General features: G+C 42.2%; 2 protein-coding genes across 6 annotated transcripts; both read right to left on the bottom strand.

The window, feature by feature from the left end:
• Nucleotides 1-207: 207 nt before the first annotated feature.
• Nucleotides 208-10,400, bottom strand: tfcp2 (transcription factor CP2). Of its 2 annotated transcripts, XM_030055941.1 has the most exons (17): nt 10,044-10,400; nt 9,480-9,683; nt 8,010-8,161; nt 7,745-7,821; nt 7,547-7,652; nt 7,113-7,219; nt 6,657-6,809; nt 6,409-6,519; nt 5,767-5,855; nt 5,541-5,589; nt 4,408-4,437; nt 3,434-3,527; nt 3,158-3,248; nt 2,949-3,055; nt 1,858-2,000; nt 1,652-1,703; nt 208-1,477 (listed from the first exon to the last, which is right to left on the bottom strand). In XM_030055941.1, exons 2-17 carry the CDS (start codon nt 9,599-9,601, stop codon nt 1,440-1,442), a joined length of 1,521 nt encoding a protein of 506 aa, XP_029911801.1. In that variant the 5' UTR covers nt 9,602-9,683; nt 10,044-10,400; the 3' UTR covers nt 208-1,439. The 2 variants fall into 2 exon arrangements, with proteins under 2 accessions (XP_029911801.1, XP_029911802.1); XM_030055942.1 differs by lacking the exon at nt 4,408-4,437.
• Nucleotides 10,401-11,952: 1,552 nt separating this feature from the next.
• On the bottom strand, nt 11,953-20,640 carry pou6f1 (POU class 6 homeobox 1). Of its 4 annotated transcripts, XM_030056615.1 has the most exons (12): nt 20,268-20,640; nt 19,480-19,570; nt 18,878-18,922; nt 18,253-18,435; nt 17,939-18,058; nt 16,893-17,118; nt 16,389-16,648; nt 16,125-16,253; nt 15,102-15,335; nt 14,712-14,847; nt 14,458-14,626; nt 11,953-12,943 (listed from the first exon to the last, which is right to left on the bottom strand). In XM_030056615.1, exons 2-12 carry the CDS (start codon nt 19,531-19,533, stop codon nt 12,598-12,600), a joined length of 1,902 nt encoding a protein of 633 aa, XP_029912475.1. In that variant the 5' UTR covers nt 19,534-19,570; nt 20,268-20,640; the 3' UTR covers nt 11,953-12,597. The 4 variants fall into 4 exon arrangements, with proteins under 4 accessions (XP_029912475.1, XP_029912472.1, XP_029912474.1 ...); XM_030056612.1 differs by having other exon boundaries at nt 16,389-16,651; nt 17,939-18,075; nt 18,247-18,957; XM_030056614.1 differs by having other exon boundaries at nt 17,939-18,075; nt 18,247-18,957.

The following is a 20,640-nucleotide window of genomic DNA, read 5'->3' as shown; positions in this document are numbered from 1 at the left end:
TCATATCCCTACAGTAAGCCTCCATGTCCAGACAGTACTACTCAAAAAGGAACAGCTATGCGCAGATATCATAATAATAATTACTCATCAATGTGACTTCACTGAGGAATTTGAGATTTTAAAAGAAACCAATTTTATACACAAGTGCTCTGATTTGAGAACTAAAAACATAATAAATAAATAAATAAATAAAAATAACAGCACATACATGGGTAAGTATTTTAATAATTCGGATGAGATGGGTCAGATGAACAACATCTAAAATGTCAAGCTATCCATTTTATGTAAGCAGTACAATGATTGAACATAAACTAACTCTATCTTTCCACATGCAGTTCTGGTGTGCCCAAAAACCCACTACATGTATTAGTATTCGGAGGTGGTAATATCCCAAAACAATGACAAGAGGAGCATAAGTCTGTTAAAAAGATTATAAAAACTGCCAAAGTAACACATGATTCATCATGAAAAACATTATTTTAAAAACAATCACCTACTCAAAATGAATGTTTGAAAATGGCCAAAAACCAAAGACATGTAAATACTGAAGTGCTAAATAAGCTGATAGGGAGAGATAGTGCGTGGACCAGAGACAGGTTGCTGGTGTCGCTACTGTGATGATCACTAAAGTAGGCAGCGTTTCTTCATCATTCAAGATTTATGAGAAAAAAAACCATGAAAGGTGACGGTATGTCGAACACTTACTACACAGCTCTACCAGTGTTCAGGGGCTGGGAACATCTTTTCACTTTCTCTCACAAGAGGGCAAACAAGTGAAAGGTAATAGGGGTGGACAGAGAACCTGCTCTCACAAATTCCCTTGGTGTCCTAATCGCTGACTTTGCTGCCTCTTACGCTTCGTGCCTGTGCCGGTGTGGTTGCATTAGCTGTCAATGTGTGGCCATGTTCCTTCCAGACTGGCTAAAGTGGATCCAGTGAGGCAGCCTAGCAAGGGGCACCGTGCTGCACTGTAGGTTGAAAGTCAAGTACTGTCAGAATAATATTCTTTTTCTTTCTTTCTTTTTCTTTTTTTTTTTAAAAAAGGACAACAAACTCTTGATTCTGAAGCACAGAGCTTTGGCACACCAGATGCTCAGCTAACAAAGAAACATTGACAGTGGCTGTGGCCATGGCAGCCTCAAACCTCTTTTCCATGAGACATACAGTGACAGAGAGGAAAAACCATTTAAGAGAGACAGCGGCAGGGCAAGGAGGAGAGCGTTGCTTCGTCACGGCAACAGTCACTTCCTTCAAAAGTAAGACAATAAGGTATAGAGGAGAGGGCCAGGTACTTCAGTCGCATGTTCCTACAGCATCCTCTAGAGAAGAGTTGGGTCACCTCCACACATTCCAGGAACAGCGAGGAGACGGAGGCTCTAGAGAGGCTGACAGGATCGGGTCTAAACAAGAGAGCGGGGCTGCACTTTCCCACTTAGTGTTCACTTCAAGATGATGTGGTAGCCGTCATTCGTATCATCTGGAAAACAAGAAAAACAGGGCAGACTGTTATAAATAAACTTGCAAAGATAAAGTACATCTCATGGCTCTATGTTAAATATAGAAACAGAAACACCAGAATATAACCCAGATATTGAGCGAAGAGCATATGCACCGCTATCATGTCAGCTTTACTGCTGCCGAGCTCATGTACCTTTCATTGTGTCCAAAACAAAACACACTTCATCCTGGAAGTTCTGAATCATCTGTTAGGAGGAGAGCAAACACATCAATGTCTAAACATTGCCTAGATTTGCAGAAGAGGTTGAAGATGTTAATCAACAGGAGTTCATTTAGAAATGTAGTCTTAATAGAGAGAGTACAGAGAGCAGAGGCAGCACAGAAGAAAGCTGTCCTTACCTCATCACTAACCAGTACATGGATGCCAGTGGGGCCCTGTTTAAAGATCTGGCTTATCTGTCTGGGAGAAATGTTGAACAGCTGAGCAATCTTCTCCGTGAGCTCAGCAGCTGTCAGCTCCTCCAGGTAGATGGCGTGATAAACTGCAGGCAGGTAGACAGGCAGGCATCAGCACGCTCATTATTTTTAGCCATTATTTTAGCTGTTACTTGTATATATTCACAATGATTTCTGCTGAAAGTGAAGTGTGAAAATGTGTTATGGTTTCCTCAAGGCTTTAGACAAATTATGGTGACTGCCAAGTCAATATTTAGTGGATTAAAACCTGTGCACATATGTAATATAGATCTGACCAAAATCTCCATCATATAATAGACAGCTGTTATAAAACACTTGACAAATGCAAAGCTGTGCCGCATCAACAGGCCAATTTAAACAGTAAAGCCAACTTGAAAATTACTATTCCCATCAGTGCTTATAACAATGCTTCATTTTCTATTTCTGATTATAAATACTTTTTATAGTACTTATCTGTGCTATTTTCATATAAATGTGCATTCTGCTACCCTTACAACCAAATGCAAAGACACAACAGTGACTCAAGCCAGTGCCAAACAGCTTCTTCCCAGGAAAAATCCTCATACAGGAAGTGATCAGTCACTACCCAGCTGAATGCAACTGGGTAGTAAGAATACCCAGCAACAACCAGTGTGGGGAAACAGAAAAGGATAAGCTGGACACATACAGAAACCAAAACTTGACCTACATAAATTCCAGGGGACAAAATGTCACATTACTGGAGCAGTTTGATTTATCTCAAAAATATCACAGCACGGCCCACTCTTTACCAAAGACATCGCCATAATAAGAGATTTTGCGGCATATCACTGAAAGATTTGCTTTCCGTCTTTTCTTACAGTGCTGTGTTACCACCATCTTGTGTCGTGCCCAACAATCCCTTTCAGCTGCTGGAAAACCACCGTAAAGCACTGTTTCTTGCGGGTCACGGCTTAATTAGTAGAGTGTATTCCAGTCTTTTACTTATGTATTATGTTACAAAAGTCATGCGTGAACCATGAACACCAGCTGACCGAAGAAAGTGCTCGTGGCAGCGTCTCCATTTTCGTGTTTCTGTTGCTGTTCCCGTGCCTGTTGAGACTCCTGGCAGACGTAGATGGTCAGCCTGGGACGCACCACCCTGCGCAGACAACAGCACAGTGCTGGTGTCAGTGAACTTTTCTTGCTGTATTAGGCAAATGACATGTTCCGACACAGAATTAAATTAAAGGGGGGCACCCACCGTCCCTTCAGTGCGTTGAAGAGCCGTATACCATCTGCTGGCCCGCAGATCTGAATGACATCCTCCCTTGTCAGCTTGAGCAGGTCTGCCCCTGGTTCACAAAACAAGATCTCACTAGTTGTGGTGCATTCATTTTCTTCCTGTTTCTATATTCTCTGATTTGGTACACATAACCAGTGGAGTCAGCGAAGGCTATTCTGAAACAGTCATTCTAAGTGACACTATGCCACAATTAATGAGTATTAGTGCCAGCCCTGCGGTCAGGAGCCATCTTACCTGAGAAGTTGGTGAAGAGCCGACAGAAGGGCGAGAAGCGGTTTCTGTGAAGCCACTGCTGTGCATCCTGCGGTGTTGCTGCGGGTAACAAATTCTGAGAGGAGAAGGATGTGATGGACAGACAGAAAGAGAAACAAAAGCTTTAATCAAAACCCTCAACACTTTTAAAAACACATAACAAAGCACCTACAGGACAGGTGTGAAATTATATCAAGGCTGTATGAATTTAATTGTTTAATGGATACCCAGTGTCACATCTGTTCTAAAAAGGAAATACATGAGTAAATGTAAGAGCTGACTTGATTGACTGATTTGATTGAGAATACACTGAAAGATTGGAGGAGATGCATGAATGCATGAGGGAAATGTAGACCTACCAATCACGATCTTTAAAATCTGTGACTGTACTCATGACAAATGGTGACTGATATGCTTCCCTCCAGAGAGCTGATGATTATTTGTTTTCACCAGGAATTTTCCAAGCATGAGTACGCTAGCCAAAAGAAGCAATCTTTTACGTAAGCTTCTGTGTTTGTCCTATTTACGTAGTTCAGCCAATGAGTGTCCTCACTGATGCGTGTGAAAACATTTCTTTACTTTCAAAGAGTATTCAGTCTTACTCTTGTAAGTAAGTAAAGACAGCCCACTGACTGCAATGAAATAAGTTGCTCATGCTAGATAAACACATATGCACTCTAAGGACCACTGAAGCCCCACTGAGTTTTGCAGTGTTCAACAGAAGGCAGGTCATTGCAATCTCTAAAGTTAGTTAGCAGAGATCGAATAAAACAACCACAGAAACTTATCTGTTAATAATTGATTTCAGCAAACACTTTAACAGAAATGACTGCAATCTCATCAGACACAACAATGTCAGCTACGTGTCCCACCAAATACACTGCCCACCTTTGTTTCAGAAAAAGTTAAATCTCACAGTTTATATATAAGAATGTGGCAAATAAATTCCAACATACCCAGTTGTTCTCACATGTAGATGACAACAACTGAAAAGCAGAATATCTAGCATTAACTATGTTCTTTCAAACTTCCAAAAACATACAAACTTTGACTGCAATTACTTGGGATTAGACAGGATGAAATATGGAGTGACAAACTTGAAAAATAAACAGAACCAAACAATATAAAAGCAAAATGATATTACAATCAACTACAACATATAATATTTAGAAATGTGTATTAGTTTGGAAGAAAACTGGGAGGTGAGTGTCATAATGCAAATGGGACAATCATTGCTCTAGAAAATCCTATGTCACTCCACTAAAGTTGCCTTAGCAGCACCTTTAGGTCTGATGTGCTTTGTACAATATCAATTAATATCTTAAGAGGAGGATAGATATGAGATAATGGGGGACTCATGAGGAAGATGGCAAAGAGGGGATTCAAGCTTTCTAGGTCTATAAAAAAAACATAACTACCAACACTAGCCAGTTAGTCTCTATTAAAGCCACACAATGAGAGCTAAGTTTAGTGTTCAGTTGTTAAATGGCCTTCACTAGTCTTAGTAACACAGTAAGTGGTTTTGTAAAAAATTGGTCATTTTCTCTTATTACTAAATAATATGGATGAAAGTAAAGTAACAGTTTGAGTTGCTGAAAGGTTTGTAAATGCTATGTGGGGTTAGTTACAACAGCGACCAGCCTCAACACTCCCCCCTCCCTTCATTTCCTTGTGCCCCATACGTGAAGTCTGTGCACCCAAATATCAGCCAGACAGCCGCCCAAATGTTTTCAACGATAAGGCTTCTTTTCAAGGAGGAAAAATGAAACGCCTCCCATCAATGGCTGAATCGCTTTGAAACACCAAAAAAACCCCAACATGTTTCAGTGTCCTGCGTTTATCGGTGGAGATCCTTGTCTAATGACTTAATCCACACACTTTGAGGCAGAGACTAATAAGCAGCGGTTGGACTTATCTTTGTTTACTTGTTCAATATGCTCCGGCAAATTTGCCAGGAGGCAGGAAAATGCCAGCAACAATGTCAGCTTTGCATCTGTGAATATAGCAACGCTATTAACATGCAGGGGCTCGGTGAGGCGGGGTGTAGCCAGACGATAAATCCAGAGAGACAAACTGAATTCATACTTACATCTGCTGCCTGAACAACAGGCTCGGGCTGGTGGTTGGGGGATCCGTTTCTGTAAAGGACGAGAAATCGAAAACGCTGGAATAAAAGAAGACTGCTGAAATCCAACCAAAGTTTCTTTTTCACCCCACATATCCACCATGCGTGCGTTTATCGGCAAATTAAGCATCCACTTACAGCAAGCTGTATTAATCATGCGGCATTGGCAGAAATCGTCATGCACTCATACCCTTCTGCGACCGGGAAGCTGTTGTGCGTGCTGTTGAAGCCAGGAGACGGCGAATTGTTGACATAGGTGACCTCAGGCCAGGGAGAGCACTGCAACAGACCAACACTGCTGTTATCCTGACAACTCAGGAGCCTTAAAAACAGTTTTGCAGCCACAGACTATAAACAGCAGCCCTCCGCCGTGAAACATTTTAGTGTTCTGTTTTTCCTGTTGTCATGTCTGCGTTGACTTTCTCTCACTTGTTATTTATGCACGTTGTTTTTCTTGAATCCTGGTGTTATTTTCTGCTACTCAATTCACCCGTGTAGCTTAATTTGTTTTCACTTTGGGTGAGGTTTTTCAGTCGCTTGGAATTTATTTGCATCATCTGCACAGGTTGTGTTTCTTCTCTCCTGTTCTAGTTTTTAATCATTTGTAGGATACAAATTAATGACATGTAAACCTGAATCAGTGCACTGTTGCTTTTCATTTTGTCCCCTAACGTCCCACACTATTTTTTTCCTGTTTCCAGGTGATGATTGTAAATAGACTTTCCTAGTTAAATAACAGGTTATATTTTATTTTTACAACGCTACCTCCTATCCAAGCTTTGCTTTATCTCTTCCCATACATCCAAAATTCACAAAGTGGTAGCATTCAAACCTCTGTCAGTATGGTGGTTTCATAAGAGGGCTGGTACTTCTCCTTTTCCTGTGGCGCCCTTTTCTCCATCTTCTCCCTGTCAGTCTTCTGCTTCCTGTCTGCACCTTTAGGCTGAGACAGGTTGAGTGAAGTCATCAACATGGTGATCAGGAATGAAGAGTCCAAAGACAGCAGCACAACTATCTTTTGCATTAGACGTTTGAAATTATTTTCTTTATTTGCTCTGTCTTTCACACTTTTCCTCTCACCTTGAAGACTTTGACCTGGCAGGAGGCAGAGTGGAGGTGTTCTGTGTATTCACCACCCTCGTTCTCTTTGAACGTGTCAATCTGGATGCGGAAAGGCACACCTTTTTCTCCTCCGTGCTTGCGCATGGTGAATTCTGTGCTGATGCAGTGAACCTAAAACAAGGAAAGGAATATACAGTGTAAACGTATACATGGTGGGATGATATGATGGAAACGCTTGGCTGAGTAAAAAATAAAAGATTTGGGCCAGAATGTTAGTGATTACTGCCCGGAGAATTAAATTCACTTTGCCAAACAGAATGGATGAGCACGCTAAATGTTAAAAAAGCTTATCTCTATCATGACAAAGCCTTTTAAGTTGCCTGAGATAAGAGCCAATCCTTTCAAGGCTGAAGCTAATTCAGGATTACACAGGAAGGGAAGTTACAGTAACAACAGTGTTGTCCACAATGCTACCTGGATAAAAACTGAGGTTCTTTTTGATGGGTCCCAAAGGAACTCCACAGTGTTAAGCTGAGTAGGGTTAGCCCTGGGGTCGATCATGCCGACAGACATGGGGATATCTGCAATGGATCAATGTGAAACAGGTTGTTAAAACAAGAGCTCTTTATCCACGCGATACTCTGCAAAATATTAACATTGCATTTTAAACTCTGCTCAGTCCAAACCAAACCACCCACTGAGCTTATGTTAAACGTCTCTATTATCATGTGAACAGTCAACGTCCTGCACCGACTTTATCCAAAACCTACTGGATGGTTAATACACATACAAAGCTGCACAGCAACATATTCGCCACACAGAGATCCACTCTGACCCACGTCTCTCTGGATCATCCAGAGCACAACAGGCATTTCCAAAGAGACGGGCAGTGAACAGTCAGTGCTCACCAAGGTCGAGGATGCGGTCCCCGGGCCTGTTCCAGCGCCAGCCCTCCAGCTGCTGGTGCTCTGTGTACTGAAGGCGTCGGTCATGAAACACGACGCGGATGATGCTCTGGAATTCATAGAGCAGTGTGATCAAGGAATGCTGGAAAGACACGGAACGGTGAGACTGTACATGATAATGCGTGAACTGCCATGTCTTACCTTTACCATTTTACCAGTGATTTCTGGAAGCTCCCCCATTTTCCGATTGTCAAGCATTCGAATTTCATAGGACTGTCCTGTAATGACACACTGAATAATGAGATCTAATGTCCTGAATGGTCGCCATAAAGATGGTTTCCTTTACCAGGTAGCAACAGTACCCCTGCTAACCAAATACAAACATGGCTTGTATGTGATTTTTTTCCCCCACTATCAACCAATTCACCCCAAAGTGAGAGGGTGTCCCTGCCACACGGATGCTGACCTTGGTTGAGGTAGGTGAGTGTTTCATCATGCAGTTTAACGGCTGGCGAGGTAGCTGCACACAGAACATACTGGAAGGGAAGGATCTTGTTATCAGTGTCTGGAGGCAAGTTGGACTCCTCCTGCTTGAAGATGGGCAGGGCAAGCACATCACTGCAATGCAGAAACAAAAAAAAAGAAGGTGGTCAGTGAGCTGGCAAAGCCCAAACACCTGATGTTGGAATATATTTCTGTCCTGCTGTTTGCTTAAAGCAGTTCTACAGAAAATGAATTTTTGTGTTCAAACGTTAGAATTAATTCCTTCCCACCTCATGAGACAGAACAAGGCTAAATCGAATGGATAGTGCTGCACTATCAGCCATCACTAGCAGCCTGTAGAAACTGAACGGTGTGTTATTTTGTTCTGCGGCCTCACAGTTCATTAATTACAATGGAGGTAACTAGGGCAGCACTACCAAATACCAAGGTATCCAGTCAGTGTATCTCATTTCTCCTCTCAACACAAGAATTTCAGTAACAAACAGGCACTTTGCAGACTGTACAGTATCACGTAACAGGGCACTTACGAAACCAAAAAAAGGACATTGAAAGGGAGTGTTCTTTCCTTGGCAAAGCAAGGTGCCTGAGTCAGCAAAATCTAAATTGATTTCACACAACTACCAAGATGAAAAACTGTCTGTTAAAGTACATTTAAAACAACAAGTCAACTTCCTAATAATATCATGAGAACAATGCTGACTCAAACATTAAGAGAGGGAATTTCCCCAGAAAAAACACAGGTCTGAGCACAAATGTTCACTCTAAACAGATGAATGATGTGCAGATTATTGACAGGCGGACTTCACTCCTCGTATTCAAGTCACTAAAGCGTTTGCATTACCTGATGGTGGTTATCAAGCTGTGCACTGATTTGCAATGCTTTTGGCACCTAGTGGCATTCTACTGTTTTCACTCAGCAGAGGACCTTGTTTATTCACAAACCCATTCAAAACTAACTAGCACTTTTCTCGTCAAACTTTAACTTGATGATGGCCAGAAACACCAAACTGAAGAGGAAAATCTCAAACATGGTGCAAATTTTACCAGACTCATATTTTTACTAAACAGCTGTGATTAGTGACAGATAGGGAAAAAACTAACTAAATACTTACATTCTATGGTTATATCAAGTGAACTGATTAATTAACAACAATCAGTCCTGTGTGATCAGCGATTCATACGGAATAATGAAAGCTGAAGGAGAGACACTTTTGTGAGTGTTTTAAAAAAGCCACAGCCCAAGTTAACCCCCAAAACAAAGTCATTAGAAGATGTGTGCAATGTGAAACCAATTAATACGGTTCTAGACTCTGTATAATAAAGTTATGGGCCAGATGGCATCTTTCTGTCAGTGATCAATGTGCAGCAGTATTCAGTCAGATAGTTGTAAGTGATACAGAGGGTTGAAACCTTCCTTCAGCCCACACTGTACCTCATGCTGTATGCCCCAGCTCCCAGCTCTTGGCCAATGCCTGAGAGACTCGCATCAAAGTCCTGGACCAAACCGGACTCGATCACTTCATCCGTGAGCGGCAGCTTCAGAGCCCACGCCATGGCCACGGTGGACACAGCCTCGGGAGTGCAATCCTGTAAAACTTAAGCCAAGTTTCTGACCTGCGTCCAGAGAACCTGCAATCTTCCGGAGGAGAAAATGAAACACGGCATTACCAGCTTGTCACTTGTCACAGTCAAGTGTGCTAATAACTTCCCAAACTGCGTCCAAATGTGAACCACAACAAACACTGAACAAGACATTAGGAGGAAAAATAGACATGTGTGCTGTGCTCAGTAACAGGTTTGAGTTTTGAACATTGCTGAGCTGGTAACAAAGCTGCTCGAGAGCTGCAGGGATCCTGCACGTTTCATGGGATCGTGCACTGACTGATGAGCAGATGCAAACAACTTGCCATACATATGTATATTTTTTCACTTTCCTAAGTGTTAATGGCTAAATACACAGGTAGGTAAATAAATAAGAGAATGCATATTATCTTACCTTTCAATGAAATAAGTGTAGCTATTTGCTAACACTGCGATAATTTCACGCCATCATGTCTCGCTCCTTCGACCCAGCACTAAAATAAACATGTCGAGCTAACACTTAGCTACGTAGCCTGCAGGCTAACTCAGCCAGCTAGCTGTCCTCCGCTGGGTGTTAGCGCTGTCTGTCTCAGCCTCGGAGGACCTACGGGGACCAACAGCCTCTGGTATAAATATCCATTGATTAACTATTTATCAAAAGTCAGACAGACTTTGTGTGGGAATAACGGAATTCTTTTGTTTGTTTATCTATCTTGGTCAGGAAAAGAAGCTTCCGTAATTTCCGTTTACTTCTTCTTGACCTTTTGGGGGGAGACATCCAACGTGGCCGTGCATTAGCGCCACCTACTGTTCCGGACCAGACATGACGAGGAGGAATGCTAGCCCTGCGTTCCAATACCCATACTACCATACTATTTAGTAGGGAAAACAAGAATTAGTATGTCCCAATACATACTAAACTACATACTTTTTAAGGGCAGCTGCAGTACATACTAAAAGTAAAAAGTATAAGTATGCGATTTGGAACGCAGGGTAGGACTTAACTATGGAATCAACTAATTTTCTCAAGAGCACCTCAGCAGGGCAGATAAATGCCACCACAGCGTTTTAACCTGTTAGTTTTCCATTTATTAGGCCAACCTGCCCTCCTATTAGCTTCACTTATAAATACCATAAGTTTTAATAAGATATATATCTTGTTTAGTCTACTGTGTCCCAGCCTCATACGTCTGATAACTTCCTCTCCCCTATTTCAGTCCAAACTTCTTTCTGTATTTTATTTTTCATAATGAATTCCCTCTTCTATAGTTGAGAATCCATAAAGCAACACAAAACAGTATGGGATGATTAATAAATTAATATTTTATTTAATCTGATGGAAAATGACAAAAAGTATCCAAATTATTTCCCCCCCCCCATGTCTCACAAATAACTGAGATAACATGATGCCTCTGACATTCTCAAATATTGTAATAATCACTAGCATTATAATTATTCTACTCCTAACCACCTTGTTATTCAAATTCTGCTTTTCATTTAGTCTACTAATGTCAATTAGTATTGAACAATATTATATACTGTATCTTATAAAATATTGAATATGAATGTATGACAATGTTAATTTAAAGCATGATGTCTAGTATTTATAACTTTTCATGGTTATACTTTGTCCATTGGAAAATAGGCCTACTGTTACATCTAACAAGGCAAATATAAGGTGAACCTATAAAATGCACCATTCAGCATATAGCATTTGCAAAGAAAATCTCTGAAAGATGTGAATAATGCATAATGTTCATCTTTTATATTTAATCTGCATAAAAAGTATTTTATCCTTAGTGATAGAGGATGCTTGTCATCTTGATATTTGTAATTTTGTCAATGCTTGCTACATTTTGCAAAGGTTTTGCTGCTCAGGAAAAATAACAACAAAGAAATTCAACCCTCTTGCAAGCCTACGTGGAGCCTGGCGATATGCACAAATCAAAAGCAACCCTTTTTCTTTCCCACTGTCACTAAAGTGCAAAGACGAGGGACTGGCAGAGGTACGGAGCAGAACCAGCTCAGTTTTGTCCCCTTATAAAATAAATCTAGACTGTACATGCAAACTTAAAACAGTCTTACCCATCCAACAGAAAACAATGTCCTCTTGGCTTAAGTTATTTCAAAGAGTTTAACCAATTAGATTGATTAAGATTAAAAGTCTGGCACGTCTGAATCAGGCAATTTTGTGAGAAAATTTCAAGTTGACTTCATTTGAAGCCAAACCAAGCTCTTATTTCACAAATACTTGGTCTATCTTCAGGCCACCCCCCCCCACCCCCACCCCCCCCCCCCCCCCCCCCCCACCCCCCCCACCCCCCCCAAAAAAAAAAAAAACAGCAGAAGCAATGGCAGGCCATTAAAGAAACAGTCACAATGGTGAACAAAGAGGAAACCTTTTCTCCAACACAGAATACTCTCATAAAGTATCATAAGCACAGAAAACATAAACAAACAGAGAACCAGGAGAGCTGAATGAGCAGCTACGAATTATTTGAGAACTACTTTGGTGGCACTAGCGTATCATCCAAATATCAGAGTAACGTTAGCCATTGTGCCACAGTAACATCGCGATGAACTGCCAAAAAAACATTGATGTGTCACCACTTAAAAATGTTTTAGGAGGATATAAAACCACTTGTATCAAAGTCCATCTATGTTAAGTATGACATGTTATTATCACTGTATATGACAAAAGAGGACCATGCAGTTTGACGTAGTACCCACCACACATATGTAGTGTATACATATACACCTTAAAAACAGGGTAATAACTCGTTTGGAGTACTCTTTTTGTAACTCAGTTCAAGTGCTATGTCCTTCATTGCCTCCGTCTGTATTGTTTCAAACTCATCAGAGCTTACTGCTTATATTTACAACACAATCTACATCTGCTTTACTGCTTTATCCCTTCAGTTTCCTAAAAGGGCAACGGATCGCCGTGAGCTCCCCCAGCACCGAGGTCATTACTGGACCTGAAAGACATTGATCTTGCTCGTGTTTTTCAGCGTCTGTCGCCGGTTGCAGAACCATACTCGCACAACCTCGCGGTCGTAGTTTAGCTCCCTCGCGATTTCCGTGATCTCCTGGCCCGTTGGCAGGGCGTTCTTCTCAAAGTAAGTGTTGAGAACTTCTATCGCCTGCGGTGTGAAGCTGGTGCGCCGCTTGCGTTTCTTGGAGGGCTCCCCGCCGACAAACTCCATCAGGTTCTGCTGGCCCTTCTGGTTCCACAGCTCGGCTTCGGCCAGCCACCGCTCCAGCACCGGCTTCAGCTTCTGAGCACTCTTGGGGGTGATATCCAGCTTTTCAAACCTGCAGTACAAAAAATATTATTAATTCATCAGTAATTCCAATTCAAGGAAATTCAGATAAGGTCGAAGGCCCAATTTGCAGGGAGAAATTAAGGATTCTGGACGCTGGCCTGCTGAGCTAAGCAGCCCTGTTTATATGAAACCTACAGCCAAATGTGTTAATTTGTTTACTCCATAGAATGGCAAATCCATTGTCGTTCAGACTGAAATGCCACAACAAGATTATATTGATCAATAAAGAATAAACAATACAAACTATTTGCTGATTCTAACATCCATTTTCATTATTACTCGTGCACAGGGGCTGGTGCTTATCCCAGCATGCATTGGGTAAAAGGCAGATAAACACCCCAGACAGGTCCCCAGTCCATACAAACTTACTCGCACACACATTCCCACCTATGGGCTCCTGCATGTGTTTGGAGTTTGGTGGGAAACCCAATCAAACACAATAAGAACATGCAAACTCCACGCATGAAGGACCCCTAATATTTTAATAAATTCTCAATATTTGTATTGAGAGTTGTTGATTTCCACGCAGCCTGTAGCATAAGCAGTGAAAATCCTTATTATGTGACCTAAATGATTTAATGTGCTTTAGTTTATCCGTCCTTGAAGCTGCTAAGAAGAGGTTAAATGTGGAATTCATATGAGGATTTTATAAAAGTGATTCCAGCCTGGTTAATCTAATCTAATTTATGTGTGTCGACTATTACCAGCTGTCCAAGTAACACAATATTGATACTAATTCATTTACATGATCCTATTAAATGACTTATTAACCAAGCATTCATGTGACATGTGATTGTTGCGGCTATTGTCTGTTTGAGAAAAGTGCCTCCTCAGCTCCATCACCAACAACACAGACACAACCAGATCACACTTAAAGTGATGCCACGAGGGTGTGTACGATTTCTGACCAGTCCCAATTAACAGAAGTACAATTAGAGTGATCCACATATGTTACTGCAATTATTAATGCCCGATCAATACGGGATTTTTGATACCAATACCTATTTTAAAAGGGGAAAAAAATCACTAATTACGAAAATGACAGCCGATAATGCGAATTTTTGAGCTGGAATGAAAACAGACCTTTTCTGTGTCATTTGTGCACTGACTCTGGGTTTTCTAGTTTCATACGACACCAGTATCTTAACTCCAGCTTTAAAACTACAAAAGCTTTCCTATCGTCAAGTATTGGTTAACGTACACAGATATGCTTACTGCTTTTAAGAGCATAATCAGAATATAGTGGTTTTACATGGGTCCTGCCTCTTTGTTCGCATGTCAGTGTGGTCTGTGTCACATAATGGATGCAAAGTGTAAAGCCTGTTACTAATATATCACTGCTTCCTTCCTCTTAAGAGCACTATACTGTTAACTCTGGTTTGCTCTAACTTTTAAATACCATGATCATGCAGACTGCAGTCTTTAAAAATAGAATTGCAGTTTTCTCATTAGTTGGAGATTGCTCCCATATGCAAAGCAACAGGAACGGAGGGTGTAGTTTACCTGCAAATGGCAGACTGGCTATAGGCTGGACCCTCCGTTGCAGTCAGAGCCTGCCCCACTTGTGTCTGAGTAAGCCCCAAGGAGAGCCGCCGGATCTTGAAGTTCTTGGCAAACTCTCGAATCTCTTCGAGATTAATGCCCTCCTCGTTGCTGACTGCTTGCTGGGGTTCTAAAATTGTGAAGAGACCCGTTAAAAATATCTACCTACTTAAAAATGGATCTATGTTGGGTAGAGGAGAAGCAGGTGTACATACTGCTGACAAGCTGGCCCACTGTTGCCATGTCTCCACAGGTGATGGGGACCGAGGACGAGAGCGAGGTGGCTGTCTTCATTACAGACGGCTGTGGGGCGATGACAACTGGTGACTGAGTGACAGTTGTTACCGAAGCCTGGCAGGGAGAGCAAATGTGTCAGACTTAATAAACAATCTACTATAAGTAATAACATGAAAACTAATTCAGTAAACAATAAATTTCAATGAAACTTTTAATAAATCCATGCAGGAGAATTCAGTATTATCCAGTGATCTTCAAGAAGGGTCAATCTAACAATCTGTTCATTAATCATCTATTTCTGTAGCTGTACCAGCTGACATGGCTAATTGTAGAAATAGCTTAGTCCTTTTCAGATTTCTGTCACGTACCTGTGTGCTTGGCTTGGAAAGCGCTGGAGGCGCAGCAGCCTTGGGCAGGACTGCAGCAGAAGAGGCGACCGCTGTGGCTCCATTCCCTAGAGTGGCAATAATCTGGCCCTGGGTGTTGAGGAGCAGCTGTGGGGTGACAGTCTGGACCTGCAGGCCCTGAAGGGGGAGGGTGGGAGTTGTAGCCCCTCCAGCCAGAGAGGCTGGGTTCACAAACAGTGGCAGGGTGCCTATGACCTGTAAAGAACATCATTCAAATCAAATGTCCTAGAGCTCATTCACCAACCCCTGCCTTAGGACATTCAAGAAGCTATCATGCTTGTATTTTTGTCTCTGGGAAATCAGCGCCTCCTGTTATCAGTTTGCTGGCATTGTAGTGCAAGTCAAATGAAATCAATCCGTGTTTTTCAGTCGTATGCAAGCTATTCTACGTACTTCCATAAGCCATACTAACAGTAAAAGTAAGCAACTGAGCCGTCTGAGAGGACAATTCAGTTATCACAGAGAATGTTTCATGCCCCATTGACTTGCGTTAAGGTTCCTAATGAATGGCAGCTGGTGTCCACTCCTTAAAGGTGCACTATGTAAGACTGCCAAAAGTAGACTCAGATGAGGACCATTTAGCTTCAACATACAAAAAACATGAAATAAGCATGTAACTTGATAGCTGAGTCAACCAGGTTCTCATCAGCAGCCCAACTCACTAATAGATTAGAGTGTTTATTCCAGATTTTTTATTAGGTTTCTGTCACTTCAATCCACATTTGGCATAGTGTACCTTTTGAATTTTGAAATATCCTTGGAAACTATGTGACTACTAATCAATATGAATAGTTTATAAAAATGAAAAGATGCCCTATATGTATGAATTCTAGCCAGCTATATTTTTTCATTTGCTAATAATACACTACTGAGCCTAGAGTTAGCTGATATATTATTTTCTGAAAGGCTGCAGTGGCAATTCTGTATCCATCAATGTGGTGGTGCTGTGTGAATGTGAGAATGGCAGTATTTTGTGATACCCACCTGTCCTTGGGCATTTGTGATGATCTGGCTGGTGATGCCAGCCATATTGGACATGGCACTTGTGATGATGGGGGTAGAGGTGAGGGAACTGAGGAACTGAGGCTGTGCTCCCAGAGAAGCAGCACTGATCTGAGAAGAAAATTAATCAACATTCATACAGCTCAAGGTAAAAAAAAATATAAATAAAACACCACACTCGGGTCTGATTTTAACTATTAACTAGAGATGTATGAACAGTGGTAATCCTTGCACATGCATTCTTACAATGGCAGGATTGATGGAGAGTCCCGCAGTGTGGAGCGCTGCCACAGATATGTTGGACTGAGAGACGGTGGTGGTGGCCGAGGTCGCCTGGGCAGCCGCCACCTGAGCAGCGCTCACCTGGGCACTGGTCACCTGCGCTGGCTGAGTTGTGACCTGAGGCACAGCAGGCTGCATTGGCTGGATGGAGGCTGCCTGAGGCTGGAACACTGTCTGTGCAGCCGTCTGCAGCTGGGGCTGCACCGAGTTCAGCACTGTTGCAGCTGATGACAATGCAGAGAAAAATGCACAAAAATGCTCATAAAAAGGTTCATGTTTACAATCTGTTTTAAAGGATGTAAATAATATTAGAGGAAGTGATGTACACAGAAAGTTGCATTTTACAAGGAAAAGAGAAAATTGCAATTTTAATGTCAAGTGTAGCTGTAATCCAGCAGCTGTGTATGGTCTGCATGTTGATTTTAATTGTAAAGCCACACAGAAACACACAGACAGTTTGGGTTTTACCTTGGAGGCCAGCTAAGGGCAGTTTGAGGAGGTTTCCAGCCGGAGTGGCTGCTGCCAGCCCAGGCAGAGTTGCTACATTAGTGGTGGGGAGGGTGAGCACAGCCAGGCCGCCTTGGCCACCAATTGATCCTGCCATGCTGAGGGGGATGAGCAGTGGCTGGCCCAGTGATCCGGTCTGGGCCATCATCCCAGTCATCAGAGTGGCCAAGCTTTCCTGGGTCAGCACCTGAAGAGCGTAAAATACAACTGTGTGTTTCAGTCACCATTCAGGAGTGTATAGGATAGACCTGAGAGATATATAAATATTCCATCAATGTCATGATATGAGACTAGGTATCATCTGGGATTTTGGATATCATGACATGGCACAAGCATTACATTATTATTTGTCTCTACCTGCTTGGTCATCATATCCACATTACTAATGACTGTTCTTGGATGTAAATATGTTATGAAAACACCAATAATCATCCCTACAATATCACCACAATATTGATATTGAGGTGCTCAGTCACATATATCGTATTTAAGTTTATTTTTGTTCATGTCACCCATCTCTAGAATAGAATCAGTCAAGGGAAACAACTGAGACTTGATCATTAGATGCAACAAAAGTCTTTCTGATAACTACAGAGGAACATGGGAAGTGTATCTCAGTCTGTAAATTTGTATGCATACCTGCAAAAGAGCAGGTGGGAAACTGTATGATGTGACTTAAAATATATATCTATATATATATTTGCTCTCCCTACAGCTATAAATAACAAGCACTTCAAAATGAGAAATAGGCTTGGTAAGACAGCTACTAAGCTGCAATGCTCTTCCGCAGGCACCCAAGCTTGAATCCTGTTGCAAGTAAGTACCTGCCTTTCCAAGCCTATTTTTGTGTCCATTTCTTGTTATGAAACGCTTGTGACTTACAGCACTAGTGATAGCAAATAAATGTTTTGTTTTGTGCATTATGCAGTTTCCCTCTTGCTCTACTTCATGCGCTCTAGCCCACTGGGAACCTTCTATTCCCCCCACTGACTTTCATGCAGTCTGACCTGTGGACAGCCTTGCACAGTGATGGGCATGGTGGCCTGGGGCTGTGGCAGGGACACACTGATGGGAACAGCAGGAGCCAGAGTTTGGACAGCAGGGGCTGCAGCCTCTACAGATACCACCTGCTGCTCTCCCAGCACTGAAAAAACACACCCAGAGTTACTGGCAACTGGCATTTTAAGTGTTTTTTGTTGTTGTGTTACATTTGTATTTTGATACCAAGTGCCCTGTATGTACCAGTCATAAGGTGAGCTACTTTCAATTAAACCACCAAACCTCAACAGCGCAGGGCAGTGATTTAAGAACTTACCCACACCCCCTGTGCTCTGGGTACAGTGGGGCTGTCTTGTGTGCTGCTGGCCTCAGGCTGTTCTGGGACCAGAGTCCCTCCCTCCTCAGCCCTGGAATCAGCCTTTCCATCCGGTACTGAGGATGGAAGAGATGCATCGACCTCTACCTCTAGCACACGGATAGTCTCATGGCCAGACATCACAATGACCTGCACAGTGGTTGGGAGCAAAAAGTAAATCCAAGTCAAGTGCACAATAAGATCTCTCCTCTATGCTTGTTGGAAGCTTGTTTTCAAAGATCTACAGTCATTTTATAATGGGTGTATGACTGACGCAGAGCAATCTCTCTCCTATGTATTCCTGAATGATGGCTGTGCTACAACTACAGTGAGTATAACCTTTCATTATGGTCAAAATGTCATTTGATTTATCACCTGAGGGGTAACAAGGGGTAGTCAAGGGTTAAAATCATTATTTCTCCAGCTGAGCATCAAATTATTAGCTCTCTGCCTACAAGTAGTACATCTGCGTTTGAAGTAATAGATGATTCATGGTGTGTAATAATGAAAGACCTAGACAAGAGGTAGCGAGACAACCTGGGCTGGAGGACAAGGTGCAGAGAGACAATGCAGGAAGAGATAGGATGCATACCTGGCTGTCTTTGGCAGGGAATTTCAAAGTGCAGGAACTAAATGGCTGAAAAAAGACTTCTGCAGTCAGACAGTGAATGGCTAAGGAGAACAGAGAAGCCGAGCACACGTTAGGACACAATGACCCAAAAACAAAGAAATAAAAATTAATTTTAAAAAATTAAATAAAAAGAGACACAAATGAAAGAGCATGAGTACACCAAAACAATGATAAGAGCATCAGCCAGCAAGCAGCTCAAGCAATGCTTTCTGAAAGCTCCCCTGTCATCCATGAAGAGCATTGCTTTTGTTTGCTATGTCTACACAGAATGTCACTAGAGAGGAGAAAACCACAATTAATCATTAAGCATGGCAGAGTAAAGACCAGTAATCCTCACAGGCATAAAGCAGAAGGTATTAATAGATGATAACCCAGGGAAAGGGGAGTCCAATCTCAATGAATTGCTGTGTGGAGTTAATCATTCTGTTATGATATGGTATGCTTGCACATGGGGGTGACAACGGCAAATGGCAGCAGAGAATTTGGAGACCAGTGAAGTTCTCAAGAGGTGCGGCTGCAGGAGAGGGCCCCTCACTAAGTTTCGATGGCAACTTAAGTGGTACCTGTTCATTGACAGTGAGTGGGGCATCTTTGGCAGGGAGATCCTGGGAGTTCATGGCTCAGTGCACCAACATCCACTGTCCTCCTGGCATTCTACATGGACAATAAAACAAACAACCCTGAAAAATCCTTCTACTTAATTTTTCTCCCTGGACACTTGAAAAACTTGGTCTATTGTGCAGCAAGTACACTTGAGGGAAAAAAATGCCACAGTGATGGTAGCCCATGTGAGCACGCGTTTCAAGGCAGCCTAAAACACAACCACATGGAGGGGACCTGGGTCTTTGATTCAACGCTGTATGTCTGTCACACCAGGACCAGACTATTTCGAGGGGCCTATAAAACAGGCCTCCTCTGTTGCACTTGAAAATGCTGCAGAGAGCGTGATGAAGCACGCCAACCACGGACATGAAGTGCTTGCAAATTAGGAATCAGATGTCAAAACGATATAAGGTGATGCTTTCCCCGCTGCAGAGCCCCCTCAGAAATGAAGATCTGTCAAAACTTCAGCGGGTGTGATGGGCTCCCCACCCCCATCCTGCCCAATAAAAGTCTCGCCGCGTCGGCTACTTTTGGGGACAAGCTGTTACCGCCAAGTCTGGGCGACAGAAATCATCCCGACCCGTGCCTAGAGACCGAATATTATGTATTTCCCTCTCTTTATCATAAATATATAAATTATGCTAATTACGAACATTGCATATTAACCAAAACTCATTTCCTCTCGCCATTTCGCCGCTACGCGCGAGTAGCAGGCTAAAAAAGAGCCTGGGTATTATATTCAACTTACCGTGTAGATGCAGCTTATTTTCTCTTATCCGCCCCTTTTTATAAATGTCCTTGTCACAGTTTGTTTCAGTCACACATAATTAAAAATTCATCTCAGCTCCCAGACAGGCGCTGTGACTGCACACAAAAGAGGTATTTGCATTGATAAGGAGGCTTGCAATGTTAGGATCTCCTCTCTCTTAATATTTAATGACGGTGCCCTTTCTACAACAGTTCAGAGCATCCAAAATCGTCCAGGTGTCTCACAGAATCCTGTTTATGGTGTAAAGTCGGACAAAATTACAACAAAAATTGGCCTTTTGCACTACGTCATGAACATAATTTATGCAAGAAAAAATCTTGCATTGAAAAATGTCTGCCTCGACTTGAGAGGA

Source organism: Myripristis murdjan, chromosome 7 (genome assembly GCF_902150065.1).
Source record: "Myripristis murdjan chromosome 7, fMyrMur1.1, whole genome shotgun sequence".
Taxonomy (NCBI): domain Eukaryota; kingdom Metazoa; phylum Chordata; class Actinopteri; order Holocentriformes; family Holocentridae; genus Myripristis; species Myripristis murdjan.
This window is presented reverse-complemented; position numbering and strand designations above follow the sequence as displayed.